This window comes from Eleutherodactylus coqui, chromosome 12, assembly GCF_035609145.1.
Source record: "Eleutherodactylus coqui strain aEleCoq1 chromosome 12, aEleCoq1.hap1, whole genome shotgun sequence".
Taxonomy (NCBI): domain Eukaryota; kingdom Metazoa; phylum Chordata; class Amphibia; order Anura; family Eleutherodactylidae; genus Eleutherodactylus; species Eleutherodactylus coqui.
The window spans coordinates 118129597-118151228 of NC_089848.1; the positions used below are offsets into that span (position 1 = coordinate 118129597).

The 21632-nt window shown below is 48.3% G+C and overlaps 1 protein-coding gene across 1 annotated transcript in view; it reads right to left on the minus strand.

Annotated features, from left to right (window-relative positions):
• Nucleotides 1-4971: 4971 nt before the first annotated feature.
• Nucleotides 4972-21632, minus strand: part of OXSR1 (oxidative stress responsive kinase 1) — an 89487-nt gene continuing 72826 nt past the window's right edge. Inside the window, exons 8-18 of the mRNA XM_066585371.1 lie at nucleotides 20933-21066; nucleotides 19725-19773; nucleotides 15203-15268; nucleotides 14538-14660; nucleotides 13273-13308; nucleotides 12184-12312; nucleotides 11677-11750; nucleotides 10158-10210; nucleotides 8851-8919; nucleotides 7458-7522; nucleotides 4972-5559 (exon numbers count right to left, since the gene is read on the minus strand). Of these exons, the coding sequence (XP_066441468.1) occupies nucleotides 5485-5559; nucleotides 7458-7522; nucleotides 8851-8919; nucleotides 10158-10210; nucleotides 11677-11750; nucleotides 12184-12312; nucleotides 13273-13308; nucleotides 14538-14660; nucleotides 15203-15268; nucleotides 19725-19773; nucleotides 20933-21066 (873 nt within the window). The 3' untranslated portion in view covers nucleotides 4972-5484. The remainder of the gene's footprint in view (nucleotides 5560-7457; nucleotides 7523-8850; nucleotides 8920-10157; nucleotides 10211-11676; nucleotides 11751-12183; nucleotides 12313-13272; nucleotides 13309-14537; nucleotides 14661-15202; nucleotides 15269-19724; nucleotides 19774-20932; nucleotides 21067-21632) is intronic.

Sequence of the window (21632 nt, forward strand, 5' to 3'; positions counted from 1 at the left end):
GAATCCATGTCAGAACTAGCATAGTGCTCATTATAAAGCCCGATAAAGACCCAACGCCCATTTCACTGCCAAACACTGATTATAAGATCCTCACTAAGATATTGGCCTCTCGCCTAAATTAAGCTATAAAAGAAATTCTGACCGAGTGGGTTTTATCCTGGGAATGTCTACCTCGGACAATATTAGAAGGACACAGGTAGTCACGCAGGTGAGCTGGAGGGGGGGGGGGGGGGGGGAGGGTCAGACTGGGACTTCACTCATTGGACGCTGATAAGGCGGTCGATTCTGTAGAGTGACCACGTTTAATAGAGGTAAATGGCGAATCATTTATTAAGTGGATCTCTATTCGGTATAGGTCTCCGGTGGCCATGCTCATGGTGAATGGTCAGACTTCCACCTTCTTCTCAATACACAGGGGCACCCGGCAGGGCTGCCCACTGTCCCCCTTCCTGTTTGCTATTGTCAAAGAGCCTTTGGCTCTAATAATTTGTCAACATGTGTCATACAAGGGCGTTGGGATCGGATCTAGAGAGGATGGGATAGGTTTGTGCGCAGATTTAATATTGTGTCTGAACCTAGCCACACTTTGCCACTGCTTATCTCTCTAATAGATGGGTTTGGGAGATTTTCAGGCTTACACATTAACTGGCAGAAGTCTGATTTTATGCCCCTGAGACTCGAGTGTTGGCAGATAGGAGAGGTATTCTACAACCTACAGGTCACTGCCCAATTTAAATATCTCGTGCTTTATATCTCTGGGGATCACGTTCTGAGCCTTCACCCGAATATTGCTCCCCTATTAATGTCTCTGCAACATAAACTGAAAATATCGAGTACCCTGCCACCATCTGTGGCCGGAAGAATAAATCTTATTAAAAGGATTGTTCTCCCCAAGTACCGACATTGCCTAGAGTACGCAGACACACTCATACCGCAGAAATTCTTCATTAAGGCCAACTCATCAGCAGTGCCCTTCATTTGGCGGTAATCTAGAGCTAAGCTTCTTATTGGGAACCCACAGCGCCCTAAAGACATGGCAGGAATTGTATTACTTGGCCGGACAACTTGGGTATATATTGTTGAACGCCCCTCCCAAACTCTGAACACAACTTCATTGTTTTTCTGTCTGGTTTCTCCAGAACAATCCAGAGGGAGATTTCAGAGCCGTGGGCCAGGAGGATGTTACTCCTTCATGAATTGGCGGTTAGAGTGTAGCAGACATGTAAATCACTAAGTATGGAGGTTCCCCCTTTAGAAACCCCTCTGGGGATTACAGAACGCTCCCACACCTGGTGAATCTTCCAGATAAGCAGTTCTGGGTGAACCTAGGAATTACCACATTGGAGCATCTATGTATTAACAGGGTACTGGTCTCCTTTAAACAACTCTAGTAGCTTTACCGGGTCCCGAGGACTGGATTCTATAGATATTTGTAACTCCGGCACGCTCTTATTGCACAATTCCCAGAACGAAGACAACCTCTGTCTCTGTACCCTCTGATAGGCATAATTCGCATCAAGGCCCCAGGGGTCTGATATTGGCATTGTACACCCATCATTGCATTCTAGAATTTCCTATATGCCAATGTCGGTGATGGAGCGATGAAGTGAACTTATCCCCTCCCTATTGGTGACCAATGGGATGTTGCAAAGTCATGGTAGACCATGTTATCGCCAGCTACAAATAACAAATTAACTCAATTGTATATACTGCGTCCGTGCCATCTAACACGGACTAGGCTGTATATAACGCACAGGGTGGCCACCAACCAATTTTATCGATGCCAAGCACTGGGGGCAAATTTTAATCACTTACTATGGAGCTGCCCACATATCTACACCTATTGGAGGGAGGTTACAGAACTTCTATGCCAGCTAACGGGGGATGCCAATTCCACTTGACCTGATCATATGCTTGTTGGGTGCTTTGGATGAGGAGCGCTGCCAATTTCACAATGGGGTATTTCTTAGTAAGGTGTTGTTCCTGGCTCGCAAAACAATAGCTTTATGCTGACTGGATACATGTCCCCAACCACCTCAATGCGGAAGAGAATTGTTAATTCCAGCTTACTGTATGAGTACAGTCTATAAAAATAGAAGATGCCTGGAGAGATTCCACAAGGTGGGGGAGAGGGGTGGAGGGGGGGGGGGGGGGGGGGGTGACGGGCACAACTTCCACACAAGACTTGTGTCAAGGTCTATTGAATAGGGCTGGTCGATGATTTGGGTGCAGGATGTCCATCTCTACTGCCACTGTACCCGAACGCACTGATACATTGTATCCCTGGGTTATAAACAATGTACCTGTAGAATTATGACTGGAACAGCGAATGGAGGAGGTGTTTGGGCTGTTTGTTAAACAGTAACTATACCATCCAGTATACGAGGAGGTGACTTTGTATACATCGTACGATCTCCGGGTTAAAGGGACTTGGATGAATGTAAAGTAACCTACATCTACCGGATGGCAGATTTACTGGTCAATAAAACGAATTTAACAACCCCCCCCCCCCCCCCAACACCTCCTGCTTTCGCTGTTCCATCATAATAATGTCTTACAATTTCTTTAACCCCTTAATAACGCAGCCCTTTTTTTTTTAATTTTTTCTATTTTCATTTTTTTATTTTTAAATAGAGTGAAATGAAAAAAAAAACCAAAAACATTCCGCCATCTTTCGGTGCGTTTTGTTTCTACAGCACAGAAACCAACACAAATGACCTGATAACTTTACTCCAGGGGTCAGTGCGATTCCTGCCATAAACTTGGACAGTTTTTTTTTTTGCTGGACTATTTTATTCTTTTTCAAAGATATTAAAGGGGTGGTCCCGCGGCAGCAAGTGGGTCTATACACTTCTGTATGGCCATATTAATGCACTTTGTAATATACATTGTGCATTAATTATGAGCCATACAGAAGTTATCAAAAGTTTTATACTTACCTGCTCCGTTGCTGGCGTCCTCGTCTCCATGGTGCCGACTAATTTTCGGCCTCCGATGGCCAAATTAGCCGCGCTTGCGCAGTCCGGGTCTTCTGCTGTCCTCAATGGGGCCGCTCGTGCAGAATGCCGTCTCCGTGTAGCTCCGCCCCGTCACGTGCCGATTCCAGCCAATCAGGAGGCTGGAATCGGCAATGGACCGCACAGAAGAGCTGCGGCCCACGGAGGGAGCAGACCCCGGCGGCCATCTTCAGCAGGTAAGTATGAAGACGCCGGACCGCCGGGATCCAGGTAAGCACTCTCCGGTTTGTTTTTTTAACCCCTGCATCGGGGTTGTCTCGCGCCGAACGGGGGGGGGGGGGTAAAAAGAAAAAAAAAAAAACCCCGTTTCGGCGCGGGACAACCCCTTTAATTTATTAAATTATTTTCTGCCTCCATCTTCTGCGCGCATTTACTTTATTTCTGTCGACGCAGTAGTGGGAGGGCTTTTTTTTTTGCAAGACATCCTGTAGTTTGCATTGGTACCATTTCGGAATACACACGACTTTTTGATTGCTTTTTATTGAACTTTTTCTGACGTTCTCTTTTTATTTAGACGACGTTCACCGCACGGGGTAAATAATGCACTACTTTGATAGATCGGACTCTTACGAACGGAGTGATACCAAGTATGTATTGTTTTAGGATATACATTTTTTAATTATAGATATGGCAAAAGGGGGAGATTTAAAATTACTTTTTTTTTTTTTTTTACACTTAGTACAACTTTATTGATCTTATTTTTACTTTTTTTTAGCTCCCTTAGGGGACCACAACTAGCGATGCTTTGATCACTTCTGCAGTATGTAATGCCATAGCATACACCATACTATCAGGCAGTCTCTTAAGCTACCCCACAGGGATGGCTTGATAGGCAGTCTGCTAAGACAGCCCTGGGGCCTTTCAGAAGGCCCCCGGCTGCCATGACACCTGCAAGGCTCCCTGCAATCTCACCGTGGGTGGGCCGTGTGGGACCCCCAAACATTGTTCAGACGATTTAAATGCTGCTGTCAGAATTGACCGCTGCATTTAAAGAGTTAAAAGCGCTGATCAGCTGCGCGGCTGATTGCAGCTATTGCCCGCAGGTGTCATTTGTAATAAACGGCTGACGCCCACACTGTATGAAGAGAGGTCGCCCCCGCGATCTCTCTTCATACATACCCCGACGCTGCAGGATGTAAATCTACGTTCTGGAGCAATAACGGGGGTAAAATCTCAATCCATGTTAATGTGTCTTTGGTGCGACTTCTAATCCCGGGCAACGCCGCAATCCCTGCTAGCCTAATAATCGCATATGTGTGGCAACGACGTCTGCTCTCACATCTGCCCGCTTGTGTCGGCATAGCTTATGATGTGACCCCTTTACCCTCTTGTCGCTCTCTAGAGAACTCTATCCATTTTCGGGATACACTGTAGCCCATGTCCTTCCTCACGCCGCAGCCATCTCCCTGCCAAATTTAATCAAAATCACTTCAGCAGTTTAGCCGTGAAAAGCTAACAGACTGACAGTTACTGTCACATTAAGAATATTAGTATGGATACCATATACTGTAATACTTCTGGATTGCAGTATATAACATGCATAATACATGGCAACCCTTGGGGCTAGCAGAAGGTCCGCACCTGTCGTGACACCCAGATGACATCATTCGATCTCATCGGGAAAGGCCGTTCAGGACCTGCAAAAGCCGATTGAGAGATTTAAATGCCACGGTCAGAAATGACAAAGGGACTTGAAGGGTTAACAGCAGCTTACAAAGACAGCGTATGGAGGAGGCTGGGCTACTGATCCTTCTCTAAACTCCACGCACCCAGTATGTACATCGTGGAGCGTGAAGGAGTTAAATGGACAGAGCTACAGCGCCGGTCACAAGGTGTGGTGAGAACTGGAACACAAACTAAACATCCCACATCCCCCCAATACACACACAGAACCCTGAAGACGGTTGGCGGCCGCAGCCAGAACTCCCCAACAGCGAGAAGAAACGACGAGACGCAAATTATTAGGTTTTTATTTAGACTCTTTTTCTGTTCACTTTAAATTAAAGCCAATAAAAATCAGATCCCAAACGAATTTCTCTTTTGCCTCGAGTGTTTGAGTGGTAGAAACCCATCGGCCAGACTCAGTAGTATCCTCAGATAAGGCAACAGTAACAAACAGGTAGAGGCGCGAGGCGATCCTCCATGCCGAGGAAGGCGGCGACCACCGCGCCCCGCCAGCACTGAAGGGCCGAACCGCGCCTCACACGAAGATAGAAGAAAACCAAATTAAACCCGCTGCAGAAACACTTTTGTTCGCTGTCGGTTCCAAAGCTCTGAGCCCCCGGCGTCGCTCCACCGAGCCTCGAGACATTTGGGAGACAAGAGTAGAAGTAATAGACGCCGGTACAGCTCCGAAACAAGCCAGAGTGTGATTCTTTGGCAGTAGTGGTTCTGTAGGCCGAGAGAAGCATGAAGGAGGATGATGAAGATGAAGGTTTTGTTAAGAAGCGGCTCACAAAACGGCAGCTTAGCTGATACTGAGCTGTGCAAATCCTACGAGCTTCCCGTCATCTGGAATGTCAGAAGGATCCACCCCAGAGGCCTGGAAGAGAAGGAGGCAGCGATATAAGGCCATTATTACCCACCGTATAAGATGAAACAGCCTATACATCGTGAGGACGTTGGAGGCTGTTAAAGGGGTTGTTCGGTTACCAGACAACATCCCTTTAATACTGCAGCCTGTAGTAAAAACATATAATAAACTGGGGTCTACTTACCCCTCCACCGCCGGGATCCAGTGCAGCAGCCCCGCTGCGGTCCTGGCGTTCTTTGTGATAGCTGCCGTGACCACGGCGAACTACTAGTATCAAAGTGCCGATGCCAGGAGAACGAGATGCGACACTGCAGCAGTCATCTGACTTGTTGTGACGTCAGCGGTCGTAAGAAATGCTGGGACCGCAGCGGGGCTGCACTGCTGGATCCCGGCTGTTAAAACCCATTTCATGAAAGGGTCAGTCATTAAAGGTGACATTGCCAGCGTGCCATCTCCCTGACCCCAGCAATGTCCTGAACAATCCTAGGAGAGAGCGGAGCACACGGACAATAATGTTACCGTGTGAACCACCACCAGCCCCTCACAGATTCGGGAGCCGCTCTGGTCATCGCAGGCTGGGGATCCACTGATTTCACTGGGAGCCGTGCTTCCAATTACAAGCGCTGACCAGTACACAGGGGTCGGAGTAGTGGCTTCCGCTCCGACCCTGCTGTACTTTGGCGGGTGCTGCCTGGCGAACCCCCTTAAAGGGAATGTATTTCTTACACACATTTTTAATCTGTTTTTATTTTCTGACTGTAGCTTTTTTATTCTATGGTCTGTACATGCCTCTGTGGGCGGCCATCTTGCCTGAGCTGTAGTTAACAGCGTTTAGAGATATTAGACATAGACACAATGGGCTGGAGGGGGACAGTGTTGTGGGCATATCCTGTGACCTATGCAGGGAGAGGAAGAAGTGAGCTGTGACAATCACTTATAGGACTTTTATGGGACAGTGCTATGGGCATGATGCGTGAGTTGCACTGGAGGGGGAGCAGATGAGTTGTGACCATCACCTATAGGACAGTGTTGTGGGCATTCTACATCTTCTGGGCACGGAAGGGGAACAGGTGAGCTGTGACCCTCACCAATAGACTTCTATGGGAGAGTGTTGTGGTCATGCTCTGTCTACGGTGCTGGAAGGGGAAGAAGAGGAGCTGCAGGTATCACTCATTGTTAATGGTGGATCTTGTGTTATCTATATAACAATGTGTCAACGTTCATTGTAATCCTGCCTACAGAACAGAACAGAAGGTGTCAGACTATTATTAGGCCTAGTGGTCAGTGTGAGAACTGCAGGAGATTGTTTTTTTTACTATAGATTGGGACATCAAAAAATTAAAAATCACAAATTCTTAAAAATCTATTTACCAAAAACGTGATTTACACAAGAGGTCATTTTCGGATTACATATTCCCTTAAAGGTGTCTGTCTGCGCCTGGAGAAACAAAGATGGCCTCACGGATTCTCTGCCCACCCAATGGAGCTCTACACTAGTATGCATCATCAGTCTAAGACACTACACCTGCTCTGACTGGCCAGTCCTGCCTTTAGGCTTCATGTCCACCAGTAAAATTGATTTAGTGCATCCGCCGGGCCGAAGAAAGAAGATCCGGCCGTGATGGAGGAAAGATCTGCAGCCCAGAGAAGTTAATTTTATTTTCAGGCCTCATGTCTGCGGGAAAGGAGGGACGCTGCATGAGAATCCGCGAGGGCCCGAATTTCCTAGTGGACATGAGGCCTTGTGAGCAGCATGCAGTGTCTCAGACTACCAGTGCATGCTATGCACAGTGTGCACCAGGTAGTCACAGAAGCGCTTCGGCCATCTTTGTTTCTCCAGGCCCTTTAAGGCTGAGGCAGACATGGAATACAGCAGAATCTAATGCACTGTACGGCCGAGCACGTACCAACTTGAAGGTGACCGATCTGTTGGTCTGCGGCTCCTCCACAATCTTCTGTAAATTAGCTGCAACTAGAGAGCGAGAATAGTTCAGTATTAGCAGCACAAAGCGGGCGGTGCCTCCGTATCTGCAGCGCTCGGCTGTATACATCGCTGCACCAGCTCCGCGCACTTCTATCAACTGCTCTGCACCGCCACAGGTGGGAGACGGAAGCTGCCAGCGCATGGAAGTCAATGACCAAAATCCTCAAACCGTTACACATGTAGCAAATGTTAACTTGACCTTTCTCGTATTCTGACATTTAGCGCCTCCGCTTTCTGTCTGGCTGTTCTGCAGCCGCAACCGGAAAACGGCAAGAAAACATTTCAGTTTTTCCATTGATACAAATGCAGTGAACTGCAGACTTCGCTTCATCTATTTCTCGGTTTTCTATCTCCATTCCGTTTTTTTTTCCTTCCTAACACACAAACGCTCGGCAGGCCGCACTTTTCTTTATAAAAAAAAAAAAAAACAGACGGATCCTTTATTACGCGGCCGTCAGCGGGGACGGAAAAACCAGAAAGGAAGCGGTTTCATCCATTTCACTTCCACATTTGCACGGCTCATTTTTTGTGAAACAGGAAACGCTGAAAAAACGTGCGTGTGAACTCCGCCCCCAGGTAGGTATCGCAATGCGTCGGTCGTGGTGACGACTGCAGCGGGACATACGGGGCTCGTGGCCCATTTACATGTAACGATCATCGCTCAAGATTTGTCTGAGCTACAAGTATTCAGTGCAAAGAAGAATTAAAAATCGCTCCCTCCTCATTTGCGGCTGAAAGTCCCGGCTTCTCGCTGCGTATAAATGCGTCCGGCTCAGTGTTTCACACAGCAGGTGAAGCGCTGAACGACGAGCACTGGCGACCTTAGCGGTGCCGTCAGCACTCGTTTAGACTGCCGGCCGTCTATAAGGGCCATTATTTACTCATACGGTCTAGAAGTTAGTTTACGATGCGCCAGAACAGCGGAGCGGCCGCCGACTGCGGATCTGCTGAATGTAAACTACCGAGGCCGAGTTCAGAGCGACTATTGGTGGACTTCGTTTATGATAAAAACAATTGTGCCAATGTTTGGAACAATGCAGGCCCCGCCCCTTCATTCAGACAAGCCAGAAAAACGGCCCCAAAGAGTCTAAGAACACTTAGCAAATGTGGCGCGAAGAAAGCAAGACAGTTGTTTTTACTACAGAGATCTTCTAAGACGCCGCCAGCAGTCAGAGCGAACATGGGATGGTTCTACCGGACGTTCTCCGTGTCTTTCCCTAAAGCAGCTCTACGACGGCGGTGTGGATCTCCATCATCAGGAGCATTATGGTGTACGGCACACATCGTCATGGTAACTGGTTACTGCCGGTAATTACCTATTACTAAGTCTCGTCCATCTACAAGGCCGGCGGAGACAAGTTCTTGGGAAACGCCATCAGCCGTATCTGTAAAGACAAGGAAGAATGAAGTGACCAGAGCCCCGAATCTGATGGCCGACGGGTAGGACTGACCATCCAGCATCAGGTGACGACTTCACGGGCTTCAGAGCCGTACAAACAGCAAATGATCAGCTCCCCTCCCGCATGGCGCAAACTCCTAGACCCCCGCATAACATCCTGGAAGAATGAAGGCCGGCACCCAAAATACTCCTCGGAACGGCTTCATGATTGAAAAGTGTAAGATTCATAGCGTTAAGGACTGGACTGAAACGCGTGAGAGGAGGGAATTAAACCTCCATTAGTTCTGTTTGCATGTCCTTGACTTTTCAATAAAGAAGTAATATTTCTATTGCCGATCTTCATTCTTCATCCAAGACCTAAACTCCTCTCTCTGTCAATTGGGTTTTCGAAAGACTCAGACATTGACAACTAATCCTCGGGACTGATCATCGACATCAGATTGGTGGGCGTTCAGCCATCAACCCCATCAGGACCCCCACCAATCAGCTGCTTGAAGTGGCCACTTCAGTGAATACAAGGCACAGTGCCATATGTTGTCTAGTGGCTGTGCCTGGTATAGCAGTTCAATCCTATATACTTAAATAGGACTAAGCTGCTCTCAGACGTGCCGTAGAACATGACATCTCATATCTGAGAAGGGACCGTAGAATTCATGCAAGTGCCGTGTCCCCTTCGAGTAGCTGATCTGTGGGGGTCCTGAGTGGCAGACCTCCACCAATCTGATATCAATGATCTATGCTGAGGGCAAGCACATCAATATCAGAGTCCCAGAAACCCCTTAAAATTACTCAAAAAGCTGTCCCTCGATACGTGACTTACAGCGGCAATGCTTGGTGCTGCAGCTCAATCTCATTCAGCTGGTCTGAGCCGCAAGAAGCTGCAATACCAGGCACAGACACTACAAAACGTATGGAGCCGGTCTGGAAACAATGACGAGGCTGCGGCGCCTTCTGTCCGCTGGTCAGTGGGAATAACACGAGTCTGATGTGATACCTTAAGGAGTAACTGAACTTTTTTGGGACGGCTGAATGAGTTTTATATAAGATTTTAAGATCCCTTGTAATCTGCATCATCAGATAATTTTGCTTCTAAACTTTCGTCAACGCGGCATCTTATAGTCAAACAAAGTCGTTTGTGGAAGGGTCAGAAGACATCGGATAATGTAACTCATCGGCACGACCATGAGAGCAGCCGTATACCCCTCATGTAGCGTCAGGACTGACCTCTTCCAGGAGTGAACTCAAACCGGATGTCATTCAGCTCCTTCTTTGTGTTTCTGGGAAAAAGAAAAGAAGCATAATTCAGCTCCGTGCAACAAGCTGGCGCCAGCGGTGGCTGCAGGCGACCAGAACGCCAGGTTTTAACCCTTCCAATCCACTGTCTGACGTCTAAAGACATTCTAATTGAAGGCTGTACAGCCCCAATGTCGGGGGCCTCTCCAGCATGTCACATACCGCAGTACAGGCTCTAGCCAGCAGATGGCGCCATTGTATAATGGCAGAAAGAGAAAGCCCCCTAGGAAACTCTGAATCCAAAATTGGATTGCAAAGGGTTAAAAGTAACCTGTCACCAGAAAACAGCCCCTAAACTACTTTCAACAGTACATTGGCGCTAGTGTCACGTGCCGCATCGTACATCCTCGGTCTCACATGCACGCTCTATATAAATCAGACGGGCGGCCCTGCAGCTTGTTCTAGTCCTGGTTGTTTAGCGCTCGGTCCTCCTTAGTCCCACCCAATGACTAGATGCCAATCATTAGACAAGGGGAGGAAATAAGGAGCACCGAGCGGCAGACAACGCCGACCACAAAGAGCTGCAAGAGGTCTGACATGAAAGTTTAAGGCCCCCTGTCCGCGGCCGTGATGGAATATCGCTAGCAGAGGGGAGAGCGGTCACTTCTCTGCGGACAGATGGGCTCACCGCAGAGAACCGCTAGGAATCTTCACTTATGGACAGGGGGCTGCACTTCCCATAGCAACGCTAAGGAAAACATTCACTACATTACCTGCGGCCGGATTACTGCCGCAGGTAACACAATGCACTGACCCCCGGGGGCAGGAAGGGGTTTCTGGGACTTGATAAAAACAATCCCAGGCTTAAAATTGTGTAAAAATAAATGAATAATCATAAAAGAACGAACATCCTGGCCAACCTCAGAGGCTCGCGGTCAGTGCTGGAGCCCGCCGTCTGCCACTCGGAAGCAGCAAGCTGGTGCCACATCTCATTCATTGGCACATGACCACTCAGCCAATCAGAAGCTTCAGTGCAGGCTGGCTGGGCAGTCACATGCACAAATATACAGCTGCTGAGCGGTGGGCGCCGGCGCTTCATGGGGGCCGCTGGAGGGGGACAGGATTTTTTTTCTATATTTTGCAGTTTTTAAACCTGGGATTTGTTCTTAAAGTTGCAGAAATTGTTTTGGTTTCTAAAAAAAGGTTTTTTATCCAAATGTTTAATATAAATCGAGAAAAATCTACTGTACGAGGTATCTAGACACACAAAGCCTTCCTATTGTGGGATGTGATCAGGAGCCGCTCGGCCAGCAGGGGGCACTGTTGTGGCTGCAGTGGATGAGGCCGCGGTCCACACACCGCCGTCAGCATCCACATATACATCACTGCGAATGACAGGAGACGCAGAACAACGTGTTTCCTGTGCGCCAAAGAGAATGTCCAGTAACACAAATCCTAAAACACAAGAGGGTCAGCGAGACGAGCGACAAAGAGGACCAGAAATAACTACCTCAATCGTAGTACTAAACTGATAACAGCTTTCACTTCTTCCGGTGTCGGAGGCACAGGAGCCGCGGGGGTCGCCTGCGGAGAGAACCACGTTATATACTCAGCGTATCATACACCTATAGGGCAGACAGGTGAGTCCTGTTCACCTGGCGGAGCGCGGTGGGGATCGCACATCGGCACCGATTCTGCATCAAATCTGTTAAATAAGCGACTATCTGCGCTTAGACTAAACATTATAAAAAATCTGCCAAACGCTAATTTGAAATCCGCGCTGCTTAAAAACTTGCGGCACAACCAGAACGCCGATCGCCACTATGTGAGGCAGAACGCATATCAGGATACCCGCCATGCAAAGTAACCGACTGCTGCAGGTAGATCCACGGCAGATATAATCCGTATCAGACATTAGCGTAAACCGTGCGACGCACATCGCCAATCACACCTGCGTGGGGTTTGTACTGCTGTGAACACGCCCTATAAGAAGGCACCTGATGGATCCGGAGCTCACCTGTCCAGGTGGCGGCACAGGGACAGACACTTGTGACGATGGAGCTTGGCCAGATGATTGAGGTAGATTGGCTGTCGGCTGCGATGGAGTCTGGAGAAACGTGGAGCTCGGCTCTGCTGCAGGAAACATCTGAAGCAGAACAAAGACGGTTATGCCTTATATAGCACCAACGTGATCTGCAGCGCCGTACACAACGATCACCGATCAGGCCACACCCACCATGGAGCCATATAGAAGGTAAACCATGTACTGTATATACCATGTATATATAACACTACGGGGCGTTATTAGATCAGGCCACTCCCACCATGGAGCTATATAGAAGGTAAACCATGCACTGTATATACCATGTACATATAACACTACAGGGCGTTATTAGATCAGGCCACTCCCACCATGGAGCCATATAGAAGGTAAACCATGTACTGTATATACCATGTTTATATAACACTACGGGGCGTTATTAGATCAGGCCACTCCCACCATGGAGCCATATAGAAGGTAAACCATGCACTGTATATACCATGCACATATAACACTAAGGGGCGTTATCAGATCAGGCCACTCCCACCATGGAGCTATATAGAAGGTAAACCATGCACTACATATACCATGTTTATATAACACTACGGGGCGTTATTAGATCAGGCCACTCCCACCATGGAGCTATATAGAAGGTAAACCATGTACTGTATATACCATGTACATATAACACTACGGGGCGTTATTAGATCAGGCCACTCCCACCATGGAGCTATATAGAAGGTAAACCATGTACTGTATATACCATGTACATATAACACTACGGGGCGTTATTAGATCAGGCCACTCCCACCATGGAGCTATATAGAAGGTAAACCATGTACTGTATATACCATGTACATATAACACTACGGGGCGTTATTAGATCAGGCCACTCCCACCATGGAGCTATATAGAAGGTAAACCATGCACTGTATATACCATGTACATATAACACTACGGGGCGTTATTAGATCAGGCTTGTAGCGTCAATAACGTTTACTGCAAATTAGTTTCTATGGTGCTTGAAAAGCGTGAAACAGAAAGCAGGAGCTACGAGATGCTCACCTCAGAGTTTGGTAAAGAATCTTTCACACGTGGAGACTGGAGGGAAGAGAGAAGGAGGTGGTTAGAGTAACACCGCCACATCGTACATCTAGCGCACGTTACATACAGCGAAACATTTATAGGAAATGTGCCGACTTACCGCACAGCAGCAGAACCCGGATGTTACATGTATCACACAGTGTGGTCTACTCCGAATCTGCCAGACCTGTCACCCAACAGCTCTGCTCATTGCCATCAGCTATCATAGAATGGTACGGTTGGAAGGGACCTCCAGGGTCAGCAGTTCCAACCCCCCGCCTCCCTTTCCCGCTCAGTGCAGGATTCACCAAGTCATTTCATACAGATATTTGTCCAGCCTTTGTTTAAAGACTTCCATTGAAGGAGAACTCCCCACCTCCCGTGGTAACCTGTTCCACTCATTGATCCCCTTCACTGTCTAATATCTAATCTGATCACAAGATCTAGACTCTGTGCTTCTCTTAATACATCCCAGAATTGTGTTTGCCTTTTTGGTTGCTGCATCACATTGTTGACTCATGTTCAGTCTATGATCTATTAGTATACCCAAGTCTTTTTTCACATGTGCTGCTGCTTAGCCCAATTCCTCCCATTCTGTATGAGCTTTCTTCATTTTTCTTGCCCAGATGTAGGACTTTGCATTTCTCCTTGTTAAATACCATTCTGTTAGTCGCCGACCACTGTGCAAGCTAGAACATTTTGAATATTCTCCCTCTCTTCCCTACTATTAGCTATCCCTCCTGGCTTTGTGTTGTCGGCAAACTTGATCAGTTTCCCCTCAATTCCCTCCTCCAGATCATTTATAACAATGTTGACCAACACTGGGCCTAGGACAGAGCCTCGTGGTTCCCCACTTGATACATTCTTCCACTTGGATGTGCAGCCATTTATGACCCCTCTTTGTGTATCGATACGCAGGAGAAATAAGTTGCAGCATGCCCTCTTTCTCCGTGTATCACATGCAGCCCTTGAGTGGGCTGTATATGAACCGCTGTCCATACACGTGTGATGCATGGTCCATACACATGCATCACATATGGTCAGCGGGTCCATAAGCATCCCTCTTCAGAACAGAGCGGGGAATGTGAAAAATATAAAGTCATCCTGCGCCTGTCCGTGATGCCAGACTCCCGGGCAGGCGCAGTGCCAATCGCAGTCCATACACGGTCTCCGCCTGCAGAGCGTATGGGCTGTGAGGAGTACAGCGCTGCGGGAGCCCTTATATAGACCAGCTTTGGCGCACTCACTCTAAGTTGTAGCACGGCTGCTTTTCCCTCCTCGCTTTCCTCGTCCAGCTCATCATCGCTCCACTCCCAGCCTCCATCTTCAGTTTTATGAAGCCGACCACTTGATCCTGGCACTCTCCGAACCTGTCAGCAGACAAGACAAAGCACATGGTAACAACACGCATCGCAACGTGACACGGAGCACAGAAATCACATGTACAAAGAAGCCATGACTTTAAAGGGCAACCTGTCAGTCGGACCGAAGGTCCAAGAGATCAAAATCACAGCAGGTCCTGATTGGGGCGATTCTGTCCCGGAATCCTCCATTCATTACCTTGGGAGGATATATATATATATATATTTTGCATTGAGCACATGTGGAAATGAGATTTTCCTGCAATGCATTTCTCCATTTTCAAGTACGTGAAAAGTCGCATGTGCCGCGATGCGACGGGTTTTCCTTGCAAAACTGCATTACAGAATTTTTAAAAAAAAAAATTAAAAAAAAAAAATCGCAGGTTTGTGAGAGCGCGATCAGTGTGAGCTTCTCGGAACAATATCGCACTCGCCCGTGTAAACACACCCCGACGCCGGGGCACTCCGCTGTATTACAGGTGCATAAAAGCAACCTGAAACCGCTTGTGCCCCAGCTTAGGAGGAACAGCTTGGGTTTTGGGCGCTCTCACCTTCTTGGCTCTTTCGGTGATGCTCGGCGCCTTCTGCAGTAATCGCTCTTGTAAGAATTCTTTGTTCTGGAAAAAGGAAAAAACGGATCAAAGAGCAAATTGGGGATTCTGAAACCCGGCAAGAACGACCGGCCAAACCACGGCTGCTCCACCATCTCCGGAGGGCGGCCACCAAGTGTTCCTTATGGAAACCCCAATCAAAGTGTTACATTGGACATATTTAGTAGCACAGAGATCGCGCCGCCGTTACCCATCCTCCTCCCCACTTGGCTTCAGAGATGCCAGTAAAGGAGTGACATGCTTCACATGTGGTGGACCTCTCTGGGGGTCGAAAGACTGTGGTCGCAGGTTCACAACCTGCTCCACCAACTACCTGTGGGTCCGATTCCCATATCCTCTACAGTACTCCTTTTGGGGGACCGCCCCCAGTGAGTCAAACACCAAGACGATAAACTGATCCAGTACGTAAGTATGGCCACAAGAAATCAAATACTGGCTCTTTACCAGAAGTGCTCATCAGAATGTCCACCATGATGCTATTCGTTATGGCTTCATGCCCTCCGAGCAGACACCACGACAAGATTCTGCAACCCTGGGCTGACTGTCTAGGGGATCTGGGGCTACGACACAATATATGATCTACTTAATCACTACCCTAGTAGCCAATTACACCCGTCTTATAGACATCCCAGGAATTTGATATGGATTCTTGACGACCCTTTGTTAATCCCTTCCCGTATCCCTGTATGTATGTATGTATGTGTGTATGTGTGTATATTTATGAGTATTTAGCCACTGTATATATTATACAATCTCGTACACAATAATTGGCCCCCGGCGGGGGGAATTAAGACTGTTCTAAGAGTCTCTCATGTTTGATTATAAAATCCTTTGAAGCGAAGATGTCTGGCCGACTCGGAGGTCTCGGTGACGTGAAGCCATTATAGTATAAAATGATTCGATAAGTGTCCCCTTAACCTCTCTCCCCAACCATGTGGCATCTATTAAAGAGAACCGGCCCCCGGCCATGTGCGCTATAAACTAAGTTTTGGTGCTCATAGGGCAGGTTTCCATCAGCCTATCTTTATCTTTTATACTTGCCCGTCTCGCACTGTCTGCCTCAAAAATTGGCGCACGTAACGTGCTGCGGACTCAGGGCTGCACTCCTATAGAGGTCAATGGGAGTACGTGCGTACGGCCTGGAGCATTGAGTCCGGTGGCGCAGTCCGCGCACCAACGTTTGGGTCTGACAGTGCGAGTACAGGGAGACGGTTAAGTGTAAAAGATACTCCCCCAGGCTGATGGAAACCTGCCCTACGAGAACCAAAACTTATAGCGCTCATGGCCGGGGAGCGGTCCTCTCTAACCCCTTCCCTCCCCAGGACGTACCGGTACGTCCTGTCATTAAAGTGTCGCCGCGGTGACAATCGCGGCGACACAGCAGTGATGTCTGCTGACATCGTCAGCAGACAAGTGATGCATCCGGGCTGGGGACCAATCAGAGCGGTCCCTCAACCACGATCGCTGAGATTGGTCAGGGAAAACCTCCCTGACCAATCACAGCGCAGCAGCGGACATCGCGCTGTTTACAGTAGGGGCTCCATGTGCAAGCACCGCAGTGGGTTTCCGGTGCTTGTAGATAGAGCACCTACTGTCATATCTGTGTGAAAAAACGAGCGATTAGTGTGTAGATTAGGCAGGGAGTGTAGTGGAGTGAGTGAGTGATCAGCAGTGGAGTGGAGTGAGTGAGTGATCAGCAGTGGAGTGGAGTGAGTGAGTGATCAGCAGTGGAGTGGAGTGAGTGAGTGATCAGCAGTGGAGTGGAGTGAGTGAGTGATCAGCAGAGTAGTGGAGTGAGTGAGTGATCAGCAGTGTAGTGGAGTGAGTGAGTGATCAGCAGTGTAGTGGAGTGAGTGAGTGATCAGCAGTGTAGTGGAGTGAGTGAGTGATCAGCAGTGTAGTGGAGTGAGTGAGTGATCAGCAGTGTAGTGGAGTGAGTGAGTGATCAGCAGTGTAGTGGAGTGAGTGAGTGATCAGCAGTGTAGTGGAGTGAGTGAGTGATCAGCAGTGTAGTGGAGTGAGTGAGTGATCAGCAGTGTAGTGGAGTGAGTGAGTGATCAGCAGTGTAGTGGAGTGAGTGAGTGATCAGCAGTGTAGTGGAGTGAGTGAGTGATCAGCAGTGTAGTGGAGTGAGTGAGTGAGTGAGTGAGTGAGCTGTAGTGTGCGATCAGCAGTGTAGTGTAGCGTGTAGTTAGTGTATCCCTTAGTGTAAAAAAAACCCCTGTTTGTTCCCATTTCATTACCTGCCCCGTCACCCGCCATTAGTTAGTGTAGCATGTCGTTAGTCCGTCTAGTGTGTTGCGTCTAGTTAGTTAGTCAGTGTAAAAAAAACAAAACACTTACGTGAATACACCAGATAAGTTTCCGCGTTCTTTCCGACCCCCGTCCCGTGGTCACCCCATCCCGCTGTGTCCCATCTAATAAAACTTTTTCCCCGTGTGCCCCATTTTATATAACTATGGCCCACAGGAGGTACACTTCAGAGGAACTGTATGCAATCATTGCATCAGACTCGGACTCAGGTAGTGGGGATGACGCCACTTTTTGGCATTTTCTAAGTCGTCATCATCATCAAGTGAGTCTGAACTCCCTGCACCCCCGAGAAGGCGTCCAAGGACCGCCGCTGACCCCAATGTATCTGATGCTCACTGGAGTACCCCTGAAGATTGCAGACCCCAGATCCCTGATTTTATTGGGAACCCAGGGATTCAATTTGATCCGGAAGGGCTCAGAGCGAGGGACTTCTTCAAGTTTTTTTTTCAGAAGAGTTCATTGCCCACATTGTTACCCAGACTCATCTATTCAACAAAATCCCACCTCCAGCTATGCCAGACCCGATAAGTGGACCCCAGTGGATGCACCAGAGATACAAAAATTTGGGGGGCTTATACTAACCATGGGGCTAATAAAGAAGCCAATGTGTATGGCAGAGATCTATAGAGGGGAGCAGGATCTGCGCTTCTGTGTGCTATGTATGTGAGACATAGGGGAGGGGGTTCTCCTGTTTCCCGTGTGTTGTGTATTGGAGAGAGAGAGAGAGAGAGAGAGAGAGAGAAAAACAGATCCTGCTCCCCCCCATGTATATTGTGATCCTGGGAGATCCTGCTCCCCTATCTATGTGTACAGTGTATGGGAGAGATAGAGGAGATCATGCTCCCCTGTGCGCAAATCGTATGGGACGGACAGACAGAGATCTCCTCTTCTCTAATTCTCCCATACACTGTACACATAGGGGAGCAGGATCTCCTCTTTATGTGTATGGGACGGACGGACAGACAGACAGAGATCTCCTCTTCTCTAATTCTCCCATACACTGTACCCATAGGGGAGCAGGATCTCCTCTTTATGTGTATGGGACGGACGGACGGACAGACAGATCTCCTCTTCTCAAAGTACTGAGAAATATACAATGGGATGAACAGGTAGGGGGAACCACCACCAAAACAGCAGCGGACATCGCACCAGGAAGACACATGCAAGAAAATGTAATGGGTCTACAGAAACCAAACTCTCCTAAGCAGATGAGTATACACCGTATATACCTCTACAGGCTGATGAGCCAGGGAGATTCTCTAATATTTACTAACCAGATTTCATCATTCCTAAGACTTACCGTATATACTCTAGTATAAGCCGACCTTTTCAGCACATTTTTTATGGTGAAAAGCCCCCCTGGGCTTATACTAGAGCGAGCTAGGTAAAAAAATTTAAAAATGCAATACTCACCTTCCAGCCGGCAGCTGCGATGGTCTCCCCGGCGGTGCGGCAAGCTGCTTTGTAATTCTCCCCACTGTCAGCTCTCTGCTAAACGGGGCTTTGAATTTCCCCACCGTCAACAAGTAAGCGCTGTGATTGGATCGAGTGCCAGCCAATCACAGCTGGTGTTCGATCATTCACAGCCATTCACTGAATGGCTGTGTTCATCAAGCGCCAGCTGTGATTGGTTGGTGCCCCATCCAATCACAGCGCTTTCTTGCTGCCGGCGGGGAAATTCAAATCCCCGTTTAGTAGAGAGCTGACAGTCGGGAAAATTACAGAGCAGCTTGCCGCACCGCCGGGGAGACCATCGCGCGGGGGACACAAATACCGACTGCGAGGTGAGTATTGCGGTTTTGGTTTTTTCCCTAGTCTAGGTAGGTTCATACTCCAGGCACATAACTTTCCCAGTTTTTGTGGTAAAATTAGGTGCCTCGGCTTCTACTCCAGTATATACGGTAGCTGCTTTATCATTGAGCCGAAATGTGCAGAAAACCAGATAACGTATATTCTGTCGCCCGGAACCGAGGAGAAGGCGTGTAGGAGTCTGAATTCCGTTTTCCCTCTAACCAGTGGTAATAAGTCTTCCTTCGGGAGTCTGGGCAGGCCGAGGGATGAATGCGGTCTGTTCACACTCCAGACTAGTAGCTTCACACCTACAGCGGAGCGATCCGCCGCCGTCCCGCTATGGGGGCACATTACGCACCTTCGCTTTCTGGAAGAACTTGTGCTTCAGGAGTTCTGCTGCCGTTGGCCTATAAAACACAAGATGCGCGGTTACAGCCAGCCCCGCTGGATCGCACGTGCGGCGCAGAGTCGGCTGCGGTGTTTAATTCATGCAATCAAAAGGACGGAAGGTAAATGAATCATCGACAATCTGGGAGGTCACAAACGCTACCAGCAGCGCTCGAGGTCACATGGGTCAGACTGTGCGTTGTGCTCAGGAAACGATGTAACGCACAAGAATACGCAATCACGTATGCAGACGCAGACCCGGGCACATGAGCACTTGTATAGACATGCGCACCCACTGCAAGCAGCAGGAACGGCAGCACCAAAGCCTCCGCTCCGCCAAGTCTCATGCTCCTTTCACTCGGAACGAGAATCGCCTGCACCAACGAGTGACATCACCACCAGCTCATTCACGCTCGTGCAGCCCGTTTAGACAGGCAGATTCATTGGGGACTCGTTCAACAAGAATCGTTCCCTTCTAGTTCCGCGTTTCCCAGTGAATGAGGAGTGTTTAAACCGATGGAACGAGCCGATGAGGACCTTCAGTCCTGCAGAAACTGAATGGCGACCGAGAAGGGAATCGGCTCGTGTAGACTGAGCGATTCTCGTTCGCTGTGCAGTCACAACGGCTACTAGGTGTATCCCTCTCATAGCCCTATAATATTGTACTGTATCACTTTAACCCTTTCCAATCCACTGTCTGACGTCTTCAGACATCCTAAATTGAAGGCTGTACAGCTCCGATGTCAGAAGACGTCCGGCAGGGTATTCTTACTCTATACTACTGTCTGCTCTGTTGTCGGGGGGCCTCTCCAGCATGTCCCATACCACAGTTCTGGCTCTAGCCAGCAGGTGGCGCCATTGTATAATGGCAGAAAGAGGAAAACCCCCTAAGAAACCCTGAATCCAAAGTTGGATTGCAAAGGGTTAAAGGGATATTCCCCATGTCATACAGTGATGGAATACGGTTAGGATATGCCATGACTTTACAATCCGCGGAGACAGACCCCACCGATCATATAGTCATCGCATATCCCAGCCACATCCAATCGCTCTATAAGTTGGTAAAAGCCCTTCGACAACCTTGTCTAGAACTCCTGTAAATAAGTAACATACCTGCCGACAAAGGTGGCTACAAACAGTCCCTGACCAATCACAACGTAAACACACGGCCGCCGTTACCTTTTCTCTGGGTCTTTTTGAAGGCACGAAGAAATCATCTTCCTAAAGGACTTTCCATACTTCTTCAGCATCTCCTTATCCTGCACACCGGTCTCTAGAGTCGGAGGATCATTCTGGAGTGTCAGCATTAATACCTGAGAGGGGAACAGAAACAAAACTCGCAGACATAAGTATGAACAGCAACAAACTGCAAACGGAAAGATGGAACAATACCTCTACGGCGCCACCTATTGGAAGGCAGCATTCCTGCACATCAATGTTCAACTTTATAGACAAGCCTTATAACAATGACTTCAGCTTCCAATCCCTAGTCATTGTTATAAGGCTTGTCTAAAAAGTCTGACATTCACATGCAGGAAGGCTGCCTTCCAATAGGTGGCGCTGCAGAGGTATTGTTCCATCTTTCCATTTGCATATTTCCCAGAGGTTAGGGCAGACACACAGCAGAGTCTATGGCCTATCCTCTCCTCACCCAAGAGAAGACCAGGACTCTTGTGTCCGTCTCTAGGGCAGTGATACTTCCGCTACGGCAGAATCCATATTCTATAAGGCCCATTAATTATAATTGATGGGTCTGATAGAATATTTGGTTCGTGACGTCAATTTTTTTCTGTTGAGAAAGTTAAAAAAAAAAAATAGGTTGGACTTTTCAAGAAGGTCCTGGGGGGACTTTGAGGACTTTCCCCAAGAAATGAGAGCG